The sequence below is a fragment of the Gasterosteus aculeatus genome, chromosome 9 (genome assembly GCF_964276395.1).
Source record: "Gasterosteus aculeatus chromosome 9, fGasAcu3.hap1.1, whole genome shotgun sequence".
In the NCBI taxonomy this organism is placed as follows: Eukaryota; Metazoa; Chordata; class Actinopteri; order Perciformes; family Gasterosteidae; genus Gasterosteus; species Gasterosteus aculeatus.
Window position 1 is genome coordinate 19,149,359 of NC_135696.1, and position 18,528 is coordinate 19,167,886.

General features: G+C 51.4%; 3 protein-coding genes across 5 annotated transcripts; 2 read left to right on the top strand and 1 right to left on the bottom strand.

Annotated features, from left to right (window-relative positions):
- The first annotated feature begins 1,201 nt into the window (after window positions 1–1,201).
- rdh8b (retinol dehydrogenase 8b) lies at window positions 1,202–4,040 on the top strand. Its single transcript, XM_040187068.2, has 5 exons — window positions 1,202–1,399; window positions 2,333–2,494; window positions 2,588–2,767; window positions 2,869–2,962; window positions 3,088–4,040. The coding sequence occupies exons 1-5, from the start codon at window positions 1,294–1,296 to the stop codon at window positions 3,497–3,499; spliced, it is 954 nt and encodes a 317-aa protein (XP_040043002.2). The 5' UTR covers window positions 1,202–1,293; the 3' UTR covers window positions 3,500–4,040.
- Window positions 4,041–4,173: 133 nt separating this feature from the next.
- Window positions 4,174–10,484, top strand: palb2 (partner and localizer of BRCA2). Of its 3 annotated transcripts, none has more exons than XM_078079548.1 (13): window positions 4,174–4,272; window positions 4,507–4,597; window positions 4,681–4,740; window positions 4,814–4,997; window positions 5,475–6,779; window positions 6,859–7,925; window positions 8,033–8,185; window positions 8,451–8,533; window positions 8,637–8,786; window positions 9,007–9,120; window positions 9,535–9,622; window positions 9,715–9,890; window positions 10,030–10,484. In XM_078079548.1, exons 1-13 carry the CDS (start codon window positions 4,250–4,252, stop codon window positions 10,241–10,243), a joined length of 3,708 nt encoding a protein of 1,235 aa, XP_077935674.1. In that variant the 5' UTR covers window positions 4,174–4,249; the 3' UTR covers window positions 10,244–10,484. The 3 variants fall into 3 exon arrangements, with proteins under 3 accessions (XP_077935674.1, XP_077935675.1, XP_040043001.2); XM_078079549.1 differs by having other exon boundaries at window positions 5,478–6,779; XM_040187067.2 differs by having other exon boundaries at window positions 4,175–4,272; window positions 5,475–6,770.
- Window positions 10,485–12,127: 1,643 nt separating this feature from the next.
- plk1 (polo-like kinase 1 (Drosophila)) lies at window positions 12,128–16,756 on the bottom strand. Its single transcript, XM_040187213.2, has 10 exons — window positions 15,612–16,756; window positions 15,101–15,269; window positions 14,745–14,889; window positions 14,543–14,636; window positions 14,176–14,444; window positions 13,995–14,092; window positions 13,812–13,889; window positions 13,281–13,435; window positions 12,994–13,176; window positions 12,128–12,891 (listed from the first exon to the last, which is right to left on the bottom strand). Exons 1-10 carry the CDS (start codon window positions 15,963–15,965, stop codon window positions 12,697–12,699), a joined length of 1,740 nt encoding a protein of 579 aa, XP_040043147.1. The 5' UTR covers window positions 15,966–16,756; the 3' UTR covers window positions 12,128–12,696.
- Between the last annotated feature and the right edge of the window lie 1,772 nt (window positions 16,757–18,528).

Sequence of the window (18,528 nt, forward strand, 5' to 3'; positions counted from 1 at the left end):
GTGTGTGTGTGTGTTTGTGTGTGTGTGCGCGCGACAGTGTGTCTGTGTGTGTGTGTGTGTGTGTGTGTGTGTGTGTGTGTGTGTGTGTGTGTGTGTGTGTGTGTGTGTGTGTTTCTTAGCACCTGCTAAAAAAAGTGTCTTGGAAGAACTTGCAAGCAAAGTTTCTGTATGGAAATAAATGCATATAAACAAATGTAATGTTCTGCTCTCTAACTCTCTACAAGCACGCACGCCCCCCCCCCCGCCCACACACACACACACACACTGACACACACAAAGCATGCTGGGACAGGACAACGCTGCTGCCGAATAAAAAAAGAAGATATGCTGCTGCAGATTCCAAATTCCAGTGCCTGTCTGTCTTTGCCCACTTTACACTTTACTCATATTCTTCCTCTCGGCTCAATAAACATGTTCCCGCCGCCATCGAGCTGCTGTCACACTTTAACCGTGAGGTCAGAAGAAAGCCAGCAGCGCGTCGGGAGGCTTCAGGGACGTTTTAGGGAGACGTTTATGGGGTGAAGAACGCTGACATGCTGCATGCACACACACGCATACGTGCACACGCACACACACACTTAGTCTGCACGGTCCGCGACAACACCGACAGACGGAAGGATGGGCAGGGGACACGGGGACAGACGGACAAGACAGTGGACCAAATGGAGCAGTGGAAAATCAGTATTAAGAGAAAGAATGGCTAAAGGGACAACAAGAAAAAGGTCCAAAAATGTTATTGATGAACAGTCGGAGACCATTTTTATTGTGTATTGATAACTGAGCACCAAATGTGCACCTATAGAAATAACCAATATACAATAATAATAATAATCATCAATGAATCAACTTCATTGCAGGCACGTATAGTGAAGGCAAAGCAGTCTTTCCGTTGACTGAGTTGCAGTAGACAGATTTTCAGGGTTCATATTGGCCACTAGGGGGCGCCACAGGCCGCCCAGCCACACACTGACATGTCTTCAAAATGCTTTTGTCAATTTGTTCTTCACACTGTTTGGTCAGTGGAAGTCAGGCGGTTTATGAAGTTTGAGACAACGCCATTTAAATCCTCCCGTCACAAAACACAGAAGTTGGACTCGACTCCCGCAGGATGGAGCGAGTAGATAATCTCGCCCATGTGACACTTTCTCTCTCTCTCTCTCTCTCTCTCTCTCTCTCTCTCTCTCTTTTATCCTCTTACGAGGGCTCTCCCCCCTCCTCCCACTCGCCTCTCATCCCTCAGAGCTGCTGACCTGTTGGTAAACTTTGTCCCGGAGCAGAGAGGCAGCGGCAGCCATGGCGAGTCCCGGGCAGAAAGTGGTGCTGATCACCGGCTGCTCCTCCGGCATCGGCCTGAGGATGGCCGTGATGCTGGCCAAGGACCAGCAGCAGCGCTACCACGGTAACTGCACTGTGTGTCTGTGTGTGTGTGAGAGAGAGAGAATATCATTTTGGCATCATAACACGGTTACATCGCCCACATGATTACGTGGATTAAAGCCACTGATTCTGCAGAGGACGGATCTCCATCTCCTTATATCTCATTTTTTTGTGCGATTAATTGCGGTCCACTTAAAGGATGTTACCATTGTTGTTTTTTGTTGATTGTGGATTTTCACGCCATGTGGGAGTACATCATTTTTTTTTAAACTTGTTACAGTGAAAGACAAGTATCCATCGTTTTATTCCAGTGTTACATCACGTTTTCTAGATGAAGTAACAGCTCCCGCTGATCCCGACTTAACCTTTGACCGCCCTTTGGAAACGTGTCGCACCGAGCGGCGACCCCGTCGGGCCGCCGAGCTCAGCTGCGTTGTGGATAAGAGGCTGACGAGAGGTTATTCCTGGAGCGGCAGGGCGCTAATGCCGACCTCTAAACTGCTTACGGTTCTTTTGTTTATGCCACAACAACTCTCTTTAGCGGTAGCTTTGCCTTTGTTGCGTCCCGTCACTCAGAGAGCTAACGTGTGTGTGTGTGTCTGACACTATTCTCCCGGCTGCTCGCGACCTTTACCCCTGTCCTCCCGAATCCACGATGGTGTTGACGTGGGTACCTTGTGTGTACCTCGTGTATGTTGTGTACCTTTCAGTATTATTATAAAATATAAGTGTTAGGGTTAGACAGTATTGTGAACACTTCAGCGTCCCAGTCGAATCAACAGTTTTGACAGTTTTCCTTCGTCCAGAGACCAAATTAACATCATAATATATATAAAGACATATTTATATATATGTAAATATTACCAGTCGGCACAGCAGACGATACAACGCATACATTTTAAACCATCTCTCTCTCGACTCTTTCCGCCCCTCCCTATTTTCCGCCTGCTCGTAGTCATAGCAACCATGCGCGACCTGAAGCGCAAAGACAAACTGGTGGAAGCCGCCGGGGACGCGTACGGCAAAACCCTGTCCCTGGCCGTGCTGGACGTCTGCACCGACGAGTCCGTCAAACGGTGCATCGACGGCATCAAGGATCGGCACGTGGACGTCCTCGGTGAGTAAGACGGGCGCCGGCGGGGATTGGTCCCGGAAGGGTCGTTCGCACTCTAAACACCGCCCTCTTCTTCTCGTCCGCACGCACGCCAAGTGAACAACGCGGGGATCGGCCTCGTGGGTCCCATAGAGAGCATCCCCATCGACGAGATGAAGAAAGTCTTCGAGACCAATTTCTTCGGGGTGATCCGCATGATCAAGGAGGTGATGCCCGACATGAAGAGGCGGAGAGGCGGCCGCATCCTCGTGGTCAGCAGCGTGATGGGCCTGCAAGGTCAGCGCGGCGGAGAGGACGAGTGGAGGAGAGGGCGAGACGCGCTGGGAGGGAGAGGCTGACGCGGTGCTGATGATCGGGCTGTGTTTTTTTTTCCACAGGCGTGGTCTTCAATGACGTGTACGCGGCCTCCAAGTTTGCCATGGAGGGCTTCTGCGAGAGCCTGGCCGTGCAGCTCTTGAAGTTTAATGTCACGTGAGTGCCGCCGATAACAACACCTGCATCACAGGAGCAGCGGGTCAGCACGCCGCCGTCGGCTAATAAGCACCACGAACGCCAGCTTTGAGGCTGACGGGGGATGTGATTTCTGTCTCTCTCAGGTTGTCAATGATTGAGCCGGGCCCGGTGCACACCGAGTTTGAGGCCAAGATGATTCAGGACGTGAAGCAGAAGGAGTTCCCTGGAGCCGACGCCGACACGGTCAATTACTTCAAGAACGTCTACCTGCCGTCTTCCGTTGACATCTTCGAGACCCTGGGACAAACGCCCGACGACATCGCCAGAGTGACGAAGAAGGTGATCGAAGCGAGCAGCCCGCGCTTCCGTAACCTGACCAACCCCTTGTACACGCCCATCGTGGCGCTGAAGTACGCCGACGAGACCGGAGGCCTGTCCGTGCACGCCTTCTACCACATGCTCTTCAACCTGGGCCCTCTGATGCACGTCAGCATGACCGCCATGAAGTACCTCACCTGTGGGTGTCTGAGGAGCAGGACCGTTGCACCCAACTAGTGACGGGTGTCCCGCGCGCACAGATATGTGCCGACGGACCACAATGAAGACCACTCAGTACGTCGGCTAAGGGCGACAGAGGAAAGGAAAAAACAATACATACATACATGTGTTCATGAACATCCTTTGTGACCGTCCACGTATCTCACCATGTTCTGTTTTGTAATGAATACTCTCGTTTCTGTATGAAATAGTGATGGTGTAGAGATACCACACCTGCGTCCAGCGGAACTGCAATGCAGTAATACTACAATAAGTGCCAAATGAGCAGGGTTTGCACTTATTCTATACTTCACATGTCAGACTTTTTAACTCTAATTGGCTCAGAAAGACGAGCCTATGTGTTTGTACCTTCAATTGTCCACTTGTCACTATTTTGGCATTCGAGTGTTGAGGTTAGTTAGCTCTATGTGCATAAGCTGCCTGTCTCTCAGGTGATAAACACCCACCACGACTTTGATGAAAAACTACTTTGTAAATGGTTGACACTGACTTTTGACCATGATCATAAAAACAAATAAAATTATTTTTATTATCAAAATCGTGCCTTTGTCTGAATAATCTGACGTACCCAAAGACTGGAAGCGGTGTGAAAGTGGAGGGAAGGTGAACCTCACGTCTTACACGCTTCCTCCGTCGAAGGGGCCGATCGAGTTGTCGGAGCTCTGCTGCTCACGTCTGTCTGAGGCGGTCGCGGGAAATTGGAACTAAATCGATAACCGTGCGATCGAACATCAAAATAAACTTCACATGGACACACCGGCGGTACCGCTGTGAGTCTGCCCCCCCAATATGAAACGCTATGATGTTATAAGGACAAATTGTCGTTTATTTCCACTAGTTTGTCAGTTAGTTTGTGTGAGGTAGACTCTGTTGACTTGTTGATATCCGGGCGTTTGTTTGACACGAAAGGAAAGTAACGTCTACCAAGCCCGAACTCTATTTACTGTTAGCCCTGTTGCTATGCTAAGCTAACGTGTTGTTGAACCATTGCGTTTGTGAAAAAGGTCGCGTGAGCACCATGGGGGACAAAGCGGAGATGCGATGCGCCGCGAGGAGCAGCTTAGGACCACGTTGCACTATGATGACAAGGAGAAGGTAGACCAGCTTCACACGGTGACACAATGAACCTTTAGCTCCTCCGATGCTGACATCCTGACACACTCTGCCCCCCCCCTCAGCTGCGCAGGAAGTTGGCCCTGTTGCAGAGGGAGTACCTCAGGACAGCTGAGAGACTGCAGGTAGGAGTCCCTCTGTAAGCCTCTGTCTCTGTCTCTCTGTGTCTCTCACACACACTTTGATCTGGTCTCACAGCGGGCCGAGCGTCTGGACGCAGTGCGGAGACATGTGAGGAGCAGGATCGGTCGGCAGGACCAGGACCAGGACCAGAGAGACCCGGAGGAGACACCGGGTCCCCGTCTCAAGCCATCACCATGGGTACCGAACGCCACCAATGGGACAGCACCACGCGCCGCTCCGTGCCCGGGACACGCGGGAGGTAAGGCTGTAACAAACACCGCCCTTAAACAGAAATACATGAGGTGATACATCTAAAAGTGATGCAGGTTATAGATTCATTTCCCAGGTGCAGCTTTAAATATGTGTATGTAATTGACTTCAACCCTTCGTGCAATACAGTATACAGAGTCACTGCTCTGTTGACTGCATGTAGTCATACATCAAGTTTTTATTTACATTAGTGTGCGTGACGGCTGCTGGGTCATTTATGGGAGATGTCGGCCGATAAAGCAGAGTTGACTTAAAACGAAAGACTTATTGGACGTAAACATGTACAAATATTAAGTCATATTTGTTTTGACACCTGAATTAATTCCCTGCCTGACCTAAAATAAAAGGCAAATAATATTGTTGATATTACACTTTAATTACTCCGTAAGCAAATCATTTTTGCCTGTTCGAACAGTACAAATCAAAATTCACCCATTTTTTAAAATGTTATTTTAACCGGCTCCAGCAGTTTCCGATGCCTCCAGGAAGAGCCCGGTGATCCGCTTCCTGCTCCCCTCCGCTGCCGTCGGCCCGCAGACACCGGACCCCCGGCACGACACCGTCAGCGGTCACAGGCCGAGTCCCGCCCTGCGCCTCCGGTCTCGACGCAGCCGCCTGCGCTGGGAAAGGAGGAGCGCCGAGGCCGGCGGGAGCGCCGACGACCACAGCGAGGAACCCCGGGAGCGATGTGGCAGGATGGAGACTGATGGGGCGGAAGGGTGCGAGGGCGGAGTCAGAGCGGAGGCCGCGAACGAGAGCGAGGAGCCGCTGTCCTGCGACGACTCCGAGTCTCCGTCCCTGCTGCTTCCGCAGTGGAACGCTCCCGGGGCAGCAGGAGCGGGAGGTAACGAGGGGGAAGAGACGCGAGAACGACTAACGGAGACAGACGCCGAGCTCCCGCGTTGGACCGGAACGGGAGCCAGAAGGGAGACGGAGGAAGGAGGGAAGAGTAAAGAGGACCGGGACGGAAGGCTGTTTGAAGGCGGCAGCGAAAGAGACGCCGAACAAATGGCAGCAGAGCTTAGAGAAAGAGAAAAGGGTGGCGAGAACGCGGCTGGGATCAGAGAAGAGGAGAGCGAGCTGACTGGAGGAGAGCGTGACGGGAAGGGCGCCAGTCCCCGGGACTCTTGTACCTTACGAGAAGGACTACTTTACCCGGCGGAGTACTACGTCCGGACCACGAGACGGATGACCCTTTCGCAGAGCCAGCCGGACACGCAGGCCGTCGTATTCTCCCAGCTGAGCGCCGGACAGCATCGGGCGGGCCGCGGCAGAGGCCCGACGCGCTTGGACCGCCGCACCGCCGCATGTTCGTCCTCGCCGACGTCCGGCGAGCTCAACGGCCACAGCTCCAGAGAGACGGCCGACCCAATCCCGTGGTGTGAAATCGACGGCGACGCTCGCGTCCCCCCCCCGATCGCCGCCGCCGCCCGTCCGGCGAGAGGCAGGAGGACGAGAAGAGGTAGAGGCCGGGGCGGAGGGAGGACGCGGACCCCGCGGCGCCCACTTATTGGAGAACCAAATCAACAACCGGGCCTCGGAACGACCTCAGACAACCCCCGGGCCCCCGCCCCGCCCCCACATGGAGCCGAGGGACCGGGACAAGCCGCGGCGGCGCGGGACGAGCCGGAGGCTGCGTCGGCCTGCAGGGCGGCCACGCCTCCTTCCCCTGGAGAAACCCAGCCAGGCTCCGCCTCTGGACACGCAAAGAAGGTCTTCCCCATCTTCCTGAGGAGCGAGGCGAACGGATCCAGACAGACGAGTAGGAGAAGTAAGACTTTGTTCTTTGGGTCTGTGTGTATCGATTCCCCCCCCCATTCATTTCTTTTCCTTCCCTTCCCGCCCTGCAGGCGCCGCATGCTGGCGATCTCTCCTCCTGCCCTCCTCGCCGCCTGCTTCGACGGCCGTGCTTCCTGTGCTTCCCCGGCCCCCTCAGTTCCCGGCCCCCGTCTTCAACAACCTGCTGAACTTTGACTTCCCGCAAGATTTCCATCTCCCCGACGAGCAGTTTGCCTCCTTGAAGCTGCTGAAGCTCCGCCAAGTCGCCGCGGATCCAGGGGTTGCACGCCTCACGCCGCGGTGCACCGCCGGCGACCCGGCGGCGGAGCTCCCGCGCAGCCTCACGGCCACACTCCCAAGTTCCCCGCGTCCCGCAACGAGCTCACCAATAGAGGAAGAGCTCGTCAAGGAGACCGAGGAGACGCCTCGGGGAGACGCCGTTGAGGAGCGGGTTGGAGACCACGAGGAAGGAGCTGCTGGGAGCCCGGACCGCCGCGTCGAGACGGCGGAGCGGGAAAGCGCGTCGTCCGTCGTCCCGTCAGAAGGGCGAACGGACGCCGCTTTGGAGGATCCGACGCCTACGGACCACCGGGCTGCAAGACCGCAGAGACCCCCCGAGGAGCCCTCCGACAGCGCCGACGCCGTGCGGTTATGTAACCACGGCGAAGCTGCGGGGGGGAGCCCGCGTGGGAAATCCCCCACTGCAGATTCAAAGGAACCCTCCGACCCCCCCGCGAGTCCTCCGAGCGACCCGCGCCGCAGCGTCCCGTCTCAGCTGCTGCTGAGTCCTCCCGGCCCCTCGATGACCCCGCGTCCGCCCTCCCGCCCCGCCGTCCTGTGCAGCCCCACCCTGCCGTCGCTCGGCCTCAGCCCCCACCCCCTCCGCGCCGCCGTCCCTGTGACCTCCTCCCCCTCCGCCCCGTCGCTCACTAGCAGCCCGGCCGCGCTGGTCCTCTCCCCTTCTCCGCCGGTCCCCCCTGGCCGGCCGGCCGCCTCCCCCGCCGCTCCGATCGAGGCCCCGTCCAGTCCGCTTTGTCCAGTCGAACCTACTGACCGGACGACGGCTCCGGGGGTCCAGTCCAAGAGATCAGGGGGGGGGGCGGAGGAACACGTGATGAGAAGCACACACACACTGAAGGTAAAAGGTACTTTAATAAAACATCAGCAGTAATTATTATAATATCTGCAGCCGCTACAGAGTGTGTGTGCGTGCGTGCGTGTGTGTGTGTGTGTGCGTGTGTTCAGGCCCCGGCAGGACGCTGTCTGGTGGACGCGTGCTGCTTGCGTGGATCGTCGGGCGCTTTGTGCGTGGCAGCAGCCGCAGAGTGGACCGTGTGTCTCTGGAGTCAGACGTCAGCGGCCGATTGGGGATTAACACACACTTGGGCCTTCAGTAAGGTGAGTGTGTGTGTGTGTGTGTTCAGGCCCCGGCAGGAGGCTGTCTGGTGGACGCTGCGTACCACAGTCATTAACAATCTAACCTGTAGAGATTATGTGTGTTTTACTGTTTTATCATCTCTTCGCTGTTTGTTTTCCTCATGTAAACCTTTGCCTTTAACGCCCTTTTTTAAAGCGTTATGCAAATAAAATAAAATACTATATTTTCTTAATGTTGCTCACTTCAACTCAATCTCACCTCATTGATGCCTGCGTTTGTCTCCAGCCGGTCATCAGTGTGTTCCCCGTCCCGGATGCTGCCGGGCTGATGTGTGTGACTCTCGGTCCGTTGGAAATCACCGAAGTGAGGTGAACACAAACGATTTCCTCGCGCCGCTCCGCTCGCGCGGCCGTCCTAAAAGCCCGCCCGCTTCCTCTTACCGAGCCGTGTGTCCGCCGCCCGTGTGCACAGGGTGCTGTCCTGCTCCCGCCTCTCCCAGGCGCCGCTCTGCGAGGGCGTCGTTCAGGCCGTCGTGGGCGCGCCCGAGTCCAGGGTGGTCGCGTCCTCCCACTCGCCGTCCGGCTCCACGCTGCGGGTGTTCGCGGCGTCCGACGGCGGCAGGTAAGGCCGACACGGCGCCCTGCTTGTTCCCCGTCATTCCCGTCGGACAGAGCTTTCTCCATCGCCGCTCCCTCTGGAACTCGCTCCTCAAACACGTCACAGACGGCGCTGAAACGCACCTTTTTAGATCTGCTTTTAATGTGTAAAAGCGCTACATGAATAAAATGTATTACTTATTATTTCCTTGCTGCTCGGACACCTCGCCCCCCCCCTCCTCCAGGTGGAGCTCTCAGCCTCTGGCGTCCCCGGGTGTTTGTGTCGGGTCTCTCGCTCCAGTGGACGGACTTTCAGATGCTCTGATTGGCTCAGACGATGGCGGGCGCCTCTTCGTCTGGTAAGCACGATCATGACGGAGACGCCATCGCCTCGTAGCACAAAGACATGAACTTAACTTGAAGTGTTCACCTGTTCACCAATAGAGCAAGAACATTTGACATTTTAGTTGGTATTAACGAGTTCAAAAACTAAAAGGTATCAATTGTGTATGAATGTATGAATATGAATGTAGCGCTTTTGAAATTTAAGCTCCTTTCTGTTTAAATTTTGTGTTGTTTAAATGCTGATCGTCTTTTCATCGTTATTTCAAAATAAGAGCACACTTCTATTTGAGAAAAGTCTTAACCCTTTGAAAACAGCAAACATTATACTACACACTAAATGTCTCAACCTGAGCGATCCATGTTTACTATTTTAGGTAAATTTTAGGCCCTCTCGTGTACAGTCAAAGATTTTTTTTTTAATTCTCCAGGAATTTAAAGACCGGGCAGCTGCTGCGGAGAATCGCCCTCGGAGACGGTTTGTCCCACGCGTCCTGCCTCAGAGGATTCTCCTCCCGTGTAAGTCGAAGTACTTGCAGTAGCTCCTCGGGGGACCGCCGTTCCCAGGCGTGCGTTGTGAAGTGTGCCTTCTTGTTGTTGCGCGTGCACAGGGGGCGCTGTTCGTCCTGCTGCAGCACCAGCAGCTCGGCTCCCCGGAGGACGGCGCCAAAAAGGACGAGGACGAGAGGCAGAGCGCTGCCCCCTTGTCGCTGGTCGCCGTCAACCCTCTGAGCGGGAGGTCCGCGCTGGCTTCCCGCCTGCGTCCCCCCGAAGGCTGGAGCGGCAGGTGAGTGGACGGCACGGCGTCCCCCGTCGTTTAAAAGGGGCGGTGCACAGGTTGAATCTTTAGCTCATTTGCATCTGTAGTCCCCTGGCACATCGGGGACACATCCGTCCTCATTGTGCGTCTGCCTCGGCGTCCCCAGGCTGTGCGAAGCCGACGTCGGCGGCGGCGGCGGTGTGGTCGGCCTGAGTCGGAGCGGCTGCGTGTGCGTGTGGGAGCTGGGGGGCCGGGCGGCCCCGCGGATGGTGGGGGCTCCCGGGAGCGACGGCTGGCAGCTGGCTCGATGGGGGGACGGCGGCACGCTGGTGACCGGTCACCACAACGGAGACGTGACCTTGCACGGCCGGGCCGGGTGAGGACGCCACGGCGCTTTTATCAAGAAGAAACGTCTGGTGCGGCGCGGCGTGAAGATTGGAAACCGAGAAGAAAAGAGAAGAAAAAAAAAGTTGCTTGTATTTATATGTTAATCTAAAAAAGACGCCGTTGTTTTTAGGGCTCCAGTATTACTTGAATACTTTGTTGTACGTCTGATATTTCAGGAAAAAATGTGGCTGAAGTTTGTTTTTATAATTTACATTAAACGTTCATCCTGTCGGATTTCTTGTCTACTTGTATTCTGTAATAATCCACTCAGTGTTGCTTTGTTAGTTTAGTTTTCATATTTACATTCTGTTGCGCTCGCTCCTGAGCAGAGTTCACGGCGTCACTGCTTAACGCAACATTCATACGATGCATTCACTGTTTGCTTCTCACAAAAAGGGCTTGTTGTTCCATGAAGAGTGCGCGTGCAAACTACTTGCTCATAACACCTTTCTGGCCACCTACAGTCAGGTCCATAAATATTTCGACATTGACACATTTTTCATTATTTTGTCTCTGCACAACACAACAATGGAGTTGAAATGAAACAAGATGTGCTTTAAGTGCAGACTTTCAGCTTTAATCTGAGCTGGGTAATTGCATCCAAATCAGGTGAACACTAAAAGTTACAGCAAATTCCAATGTGGCCACCGTCTTTCTAAAGGACCAAAAGTAATTGGACAATTGTCAGGTGTGTGTAATTCCCTCACTATTTCATTCAGAAGGAGATAAAAGGTCTAGAGTTAATTTCAGGTGTGGTATTTGTGTTTGGAGAAGTCCGAAGAGCTGTCGCTATATGAAGCAAGCCATCATTAGGCTGAAACCGAAACAAAACCATCAGGTGTGGCCTGACTGTGCATTAGACACACTGCTTGTATAATAAATGGTTGCAATTACACGTTTTAATATTAATAGTGACTTATTAAACTATTTATCAGACAGCAGCTGTGTTAAGGGTTGGGAAAGCCCTCCAGTGGGACTCACTCCTTTGTTCTCGTCCCGGCCGGAAACGAGGAATCAAGAGTCAACTTGCTCAAATCTAAAAATCTAAATATTTAATAATTAAACAAAGTGATAAGGAACAGTTTCAAAGTGAAATACAAGGCGAAAGAGAATACTCTGACCAAGTCTAAAGTGACTTATCAAAGCGGCTGCAGGAGAATTGTGACTGTTCTTTCCCCGCTTTGGTCATTTTAAATCTCCTGAGGTTTGTCTTCTTGGGTGCATTTTAATGTCATTGGCTTCTCCTTCAAACGTGTCTCCTCCTGGATTGTCTTCACGTCGAGGTGTGAAGCTGCAGCTGCAACCTGAAACCTCTGTCCCTCACATTCCAATGCATTCAATGTAGATACATTTGACTTTATGCCTCAATGAGTGAATATAACAAAGCATGCATTCATCTTATACCTAGTACACTTTAATTACAACACATAAGTGATCACCGTTCACACTACATCCTAAGATCTAATACAGCTCATGTGGTCCAATACTCAAGACATTTGCCTCAATCGGCTGTCTTGTAGTCAGTTGCTCATCTGTCAGGAGAACAACTCCCAAAAAACCCTCTTTGGGGAGAAATCCATAAAGGATAATTAGCATCAGTCCCCAGGTGAACATTTTATTGTGACAGAATGTTAATGTGTACAGTTTATACGATTTACATAACTACATTGTGTTTGATTCATATTGCATTCACTTCATCGAACATAATAAATAACACTACACATTACTACACGTATTAGAATTGCCACCACTAGGGGTGCACTTCTTGCTTAAATCCCTAACAGCTGCAATGCAAAAAGCATTACAATGGTGTCAAATTCATTTTAAAGGACAATACTTTTTCGGTGAATCAGTTTCAAAATAAAGTTGACAAGAAGTCAAGTTCAAGAGAATCTTTATTTTAACTTGGGTAAAATTTAACCATCTTTACAACGTGTATGCATATTCATCCGTATGTACAAGTTTGCACATCTTGTTGCGAAAGACAAGACATCTAAAATAGACTTATAAAAATAGTAAAACTACAGGAAGAATGTGCATGATGAAGACTTATAAACATGGTCCCGCTACACACAACAGATAAAAGAACCAGACCGGGGGAATAAATGTCATTGGTCCCCTCGACTTTTGTATGAACAGAATGAAGCAGGATTGTGGGAGATTAAACTCCCAACATCCCGTCCTCGTCCGAGAGCGGCAGCCGCGCAAGATCTACCTCTGCCGGGACGCGTTAGTCAGGATTAAGCATCACAAGAACGTCAAGTTCATCACAGCAGGAAGAACAAAAAAAAGGACAAAAATCAGTGGCGTAGAAAACATTCATGTACAACATGTACGCACCAGGACGCAAGCATCACTACGCCGGGACCCTTCAATAAAATACAGAGGGGGGGGGAGACAAGTGTCCTCGGAGCAAGGGAGGAGGAGAGGGAGGGGTGCGAGTGCTCTAGCGGGCGGCGGGGGCCTGCTTGCTGTCCTGCAGCTTCTCCACCATCAGCTTGGCGTAGCGCATGCGGCTGGCCAGCTCCTTGCAGCAGCCAAACTCCTCCAGCAGCGACAGCTTGTAGGTGCGGAACTCTCGCTTCTCGTCGATGTAGGTGACGGCGCCCATCAGCGGGCACAGGATCAGCTTGGTGTGGTCCTGCCGGAGAACAGGGGAGGGAATTTAAAAATGGTAGGAGAAGAAAATAAACGGCGCGTTTTGGAACCTGGAGTCGTTCCGCCGCCGCCGCCGCCCACTCACCTGGAAGAAGTTGATCTGCACGGTGCCGTTGGAGAGGTGCAGGACGATGGCGCTCTTGGTGCGGAACCACAGGGAGAGGTAGGGGAGACGCGCCAGCTCGTCGCCGTCCCGCCGCGCCATGTTGGCGCCGGCCTTCAGCAGGTGCTCGCTCATGTAGTTGCGGAAGTATTTCAGCAGCGTGACCTGGAAAAGAAGCGGGGGGGGGGGGGGGGGGGGGGTGGGGGGTCAGTACCCACGCCGCGCTTAAAAGTAAGGGAGGCGCCTCCCCCGGCGAGCGCGGCGCTCACCTTCTTATGGAGGGACGAGTTGAAGCTGCGCACGCTGAGGTAGCTCTCCACCGCCGCCTTGTCGATGTACTGCAGGCTGTCCCCGTCCGTGTACATGATGAGCCGCGTGTAGTCGTTGAAGAGAACGCCCACGCTGTTGTCGCACAGCTGGTAGCCTGAAGAAAGGACGCCCGTCAGAAACCGTCCGGTGAGGAGCTCTTATTAAATATGGATTTATTGGAGGTGCTCTGGTGGAAACACTACGCGGTGCTTTTCGCTACAGCGTTAAAAGTAAATACTTTGTGGTTGGTTGAATGAAGTCGATGGAACAGAATCACCGAGTCTTCGATTTTCAGCATTTAACAAGAAAAGGTGTCTTCGGTTTCATTCCAGGTGCAAATTATTAGCTGTAAAAAATACATTTTGTCTGACACCAACTTAATGGACTAAACTAAAAATATAAACCCTCTTTGCCTTATCAGTCAATAAGAAACAAAACCAATTTTTTTTTCCAGTCTCTTGATTAATGACAAACGGACGTAATCTTCTTACCCAATCCATATTTGTCAGAGTAGTCGACCCATTTGCTGATCCAGAAGATGGGCACACAGGCGGGGTCCTCGGCCTCTTCTACAAACACAACAACAGAACAAAGTCACCTCTTGAACAACATCTGAAGAGGCAGGGAGGGGGGGTCTGCCGACTGAACTGGGGGGGGGGGGTGGGGTCTCTCACCTTGGCAGATGACCGCCTTCTCGGAGGGCTTGGCAGCGATGATGCTGTTGAGCTGCTGCAGCAGGTCCTTCAGGTGGCACTCGGTCGGCTCGGGCTCTCTGTGGAAAACAACGACGGTTAAATACACGAAATCGTTGAGTCGTAAAAAAAAAGAAAAGACAAATCTCAAAAAAGATCTCGCCTTTGCGCCGGCTCGTCCTTGCCGTCCGCCTTCTCCGTCCCGGCTTTGTTGTTGATGGCCGTCAGGGGCCGCCTCTGGTTGAGCTCGGCGGCCGTGGAGGGGGCGATGGAGAAGCGCGGGGGCACGGTGAGGCAGGTGGTGGGCAGGTGCAGCGGGATGTAGCCGGTGGAGAAGTACTCGTCGGCCTGCAGCTCGGCGATGGTGGGCCTCTGGGCGGGCTCGGCGTGCAGCATCCGCTTGATGAGAGCCGTCGCCAGCGGGTTGATGTGCTGCGGGCGGAGACGAGAAATCGGGCCACAGAGTTAGATTTTTTTTTTTTTTTAAAGCACACGGGAGGCATAGCGCGTGATGCTCGAGTCTCGCTCACCCAGGGGATGGTGTAGTTGTTCTTCTTGATGCGGTTGTAGGTCTCCTTCAGGCAGGAGGTCTCGAACGGGGGCTTTCCCACCAGCAAAGTGTACCTGGAAGGACGCACGCAGATTAGACCCCATCAAGTGGAACGTTTATAGGAACAGAAAGGAGCTTTAAAAACCCCATAGGTGTGTGTGTGTGTGTGTGTTCAGACTCACAGTATGCACCCCAGCGACCAGATGTCCACCTCGTAGCTGTGGCCTTTCTTGCAGAGCACTTCGGGCGCGATGTAGTTGGGCGTTCCGCACAGAGTCTTCTTCCGCTCCCCATCGAACTCGATCTTTGTGGCCAAACCAAAGTCCCCTAAAGACAGACGGGACAACAGAGCTTTATTTATAGGCTTCGTGTGCACATTTCCCTGTTGGAAGCTGGGGGGTTTTTTGGGCTGGTAAATTCCACACCGCTCAACCAGGACGCCGGTGTGTGCGACAGCTTCCTGGTGAGAGGCCCATTGACAACCGGACAAACAGGTTTGCAAGGCGTCAGAGACGCGCTATCCCACGGCACACATTACCTATCTTGACCTCCATGTCGTCGTTGAGGAAGATGTTGCCCAGCTTCAGGTCCCTGTGGATGACGCGGTTGTTGTGCAGGTACTGGATGCCGTTGAGCAGTTTGGTCATGTAGTATCGGACCTCGGGCTCGGTCACGGCCTTACGGCGCTTGTGCAGCTCCAACAGGGACTGAAAGAGGCAAAAAAAGGAGTACACGTCACACACGTGGAATTTAAAGAATACAGTGAAACAGCTCAAAACAAACTTACTTATTGATTTAAAACAGGGGGGCCACTGTGGGAGCTTTGAGAGGCCAGTGGTGTCAAATTGATTATTAGTGGAAGGAATGAGCAACTAATACAGTGCAAACATTTAGGAGGCGACCATGGCAGCAAAGAGGAAATAGAGTCGGACACATTTATTACTTCTGGTTTGACAGATTTAAGTTTTTTTTTTTAAATGTATATATATATATATATATAAAAAGAAAGTATAATATTTTTTATTTATTGTCTTCCATAAAACACCCACCCGTCTCCTGCAGATTTCCAAGACAACGAAGACAAAGTCGTCGTCCTCGAAGAAGCCATGGAAACCGACGACGTTGGCGTGGTTGAGGCTCTTGTGAATGGCGATCTCGGAGGTCATCTTCTCCCTCTGGTGCTGCTTCAGGATCAGGGACTTGGGCACGATTTTCCCGGCGAAAACCTGCTGCGTCTCCAGGTCCGTGATCTCATAGCACTTGGCGAAGCCGCCTTTCCCGAGGAACCTGCCCCTCGCGTACCGCTTCATGGTGCGCGGGTCGACCAGGACCTCGGGGATCTCTTTGAGTGGAGCCGATTTGGGGTCGACATGTGCCGCCGGCTTCGCGGTGGCTGCGCTCATTGTTATTTAATCTTAAGAGTGCTCGCGTCTTTTAAAAATTAAACTTCTGCGACCGACGTGTCGACAGGGCCGAACTATTGTTTAGCCGACGTTAGTTTAGCCCCGGAAGCTAGCCCGTGAATTCAAATCAAAACTATCGTTAACCACCTGTGGAGGCCAACGTCATTCAAACCTTTGGACTAAACGATAACAAAATGTAACGCGTGCGGTTGTTAAGTTTAAAAAAATAAAAAAAGACAAAATGAACATGCAAATAATCGCCGGACTCTCCCTGCGGCGACTGCGGCGTTACTCCGTCCTGCCCTTCTCCTCGATAACAGTCTTTCTCTGCTGCAAATTTAAAATGCTGCCTCGCTCGTCACGGCGCGCTGTGATTGGTCCACTCGATTTGAATTCCAAGTCGCGCCGCAAAGCATCGTGGGAAGCGAGGTGCCAGAAACAGCCAATCAGCGGGCGCGGAGGCCGCATTCGGCGTTGCGATTGGCCGAGTGCGGGTTTCCGGTCGCTGCCCGGAACACGTTGCCGACGAAAATGACGCCTGAGTGGGATTTAATGGAGCAGTTGTCGAAAACACAGTTGTTGAATTCACATGTTATGTTACGTTAAAGTCACACTAGTGCTGGTTAAGCTACTTAAATGTAGCAATAACGTACTTACAAATGTTATATTACATACAAGTAAATTGTTCTGTTGTCGTTTGGATCCAGTATAAAAATGTCTGGATATCAACTGGACTGGTGAATATGTACATAAACGTGGTCAGCTGTATTTAAAGTACAATTACTTGAGTGTCACCCAAAAACAGTGTGATCCAAACATGTCTTTCAATGAGTGATTTCACTCTGAGTTGGTTACTTTTACTTATGATGCCTTAAGGGGCTACATTTTGTTTAAATTACTTAATAACGTTCAGACAAGGAGCTTTTAAACATTGTTTTGTGTATTGTTGTCCTTTGATAACATATCATTCCACCACAGCTGGCCCACCAGGTCGGGGGACAGTTTGAATATCCGTTGAGGAGTTAATGCGTTTTCTTGTCAGTAAGAGGCAGCATTTCCCAAATCCCAGCCCGAAGGGCCCAGTACTGCAAATATTATTTCTATTATTAAGTATTAAGTATCTATTATTATCCCCACTCACTTTCCATTATAACTTACAATAGAAGCCTTCACTCCATAACTCATAACAGTTATTTTCCTTATTATTATTATTATTATTTTCAACGCTCACAGACGATGTGACTCACATAGTCCTCCTGCTGTGCTCAGACCAAAGCACGTCATGCGCTGTATTCTGGTATATTTGTCTTTATTTTCAACTCTTATTGTTTTACTTAACGCAACACAAGTCGTTCAAAGAATGATATTCCTGTTTCTTTTTTTAATCTGTATCGAAATGACTACAAATGTTCTACAACATTAATGTTGTTTACTCTAACATTAATGTATTTACTTGCATCACTACATTTGGCGAATGATAGCACGGCTTGCACGCCGACAATATATATTTCTGCACAAACCTCCTTGCCGTATAAAAAAAGAATATTTCATGTTATAAAACAACACAGCGCACATGTTCTTTCATCAGCCCCGCTGCTATTATTGTCCGCTCTGATGTTTTTGTGTGTTGTTTCTTTAGATAAGTAGAGGAACATAAGAGGAGCATAAGTGGATGAGGAGAGTGCAGCTGTATTAAAAGATCGTGACGCCCGTGGCCTTGTTTATCCTCTTTGTTCCACTTGACAGTGTGTCACCATAAGGAATTCAAAATATGAATCATATTTTGATGTCTTATATACCCGTTGCAAATCGTGTGGACGAGGAGGAAAATGTACTCGAGGTTCACAAAGGCGCCATAGCAACATTGACAAATGTCGTAGGACCGCTTTCCCAATTTAAAGTACGCCTGAGTGGACCACACCGGCATGGGTTTCTTCAGAAGCACTGAGGAACAGAATGATAGCACAGCAGATAGCTGTGGATAGCAAGTGACACGTGTGTGAATGGGGTCGTTTCTCTTATTGTCACGAGATGCGAAACCAACCTCTCTGTGTCATCCTGAGTAGCACCGTCCGGGCTGGACGTGGCTCTCCGATGGCAAACAGATGCTGTGATAATTTGTCAATGTGTGAGTGCATTAAGGCGCCTGCACGAGTTTGTTGTCCAATATAAGGGAGCAAATAAGACAGAAACCGTTTCGGGTTGGTGGTTGTAACGTTACTTTCACTATATGCAGCCGTCAGGCAGCGTTCGACATGGACCTCTTCGTGTAGCGGTTACAGGTCTTTTGAATAGCAGACTTTACTGCGTCTTTGCAGCGTTACATGTGCAAAGAATAGCTCGAAAGTACAGGGAAACCTTAATATTACAGCCACGTGAAATTGTTCATCATTTAATTCCCAAGCGATGGGCGTTCATTTCCTGCTATGACTTCTGGATGAACACAATTATTTGGAACCTGGTTCCAGCGATTTGATCCTATTTAAGCACAACACATGTTCCCAAAGATGTCTGGTGATACAGTTTGGCTCACGGTCAGCATCTAGCAAAGGTCAGGACAGTT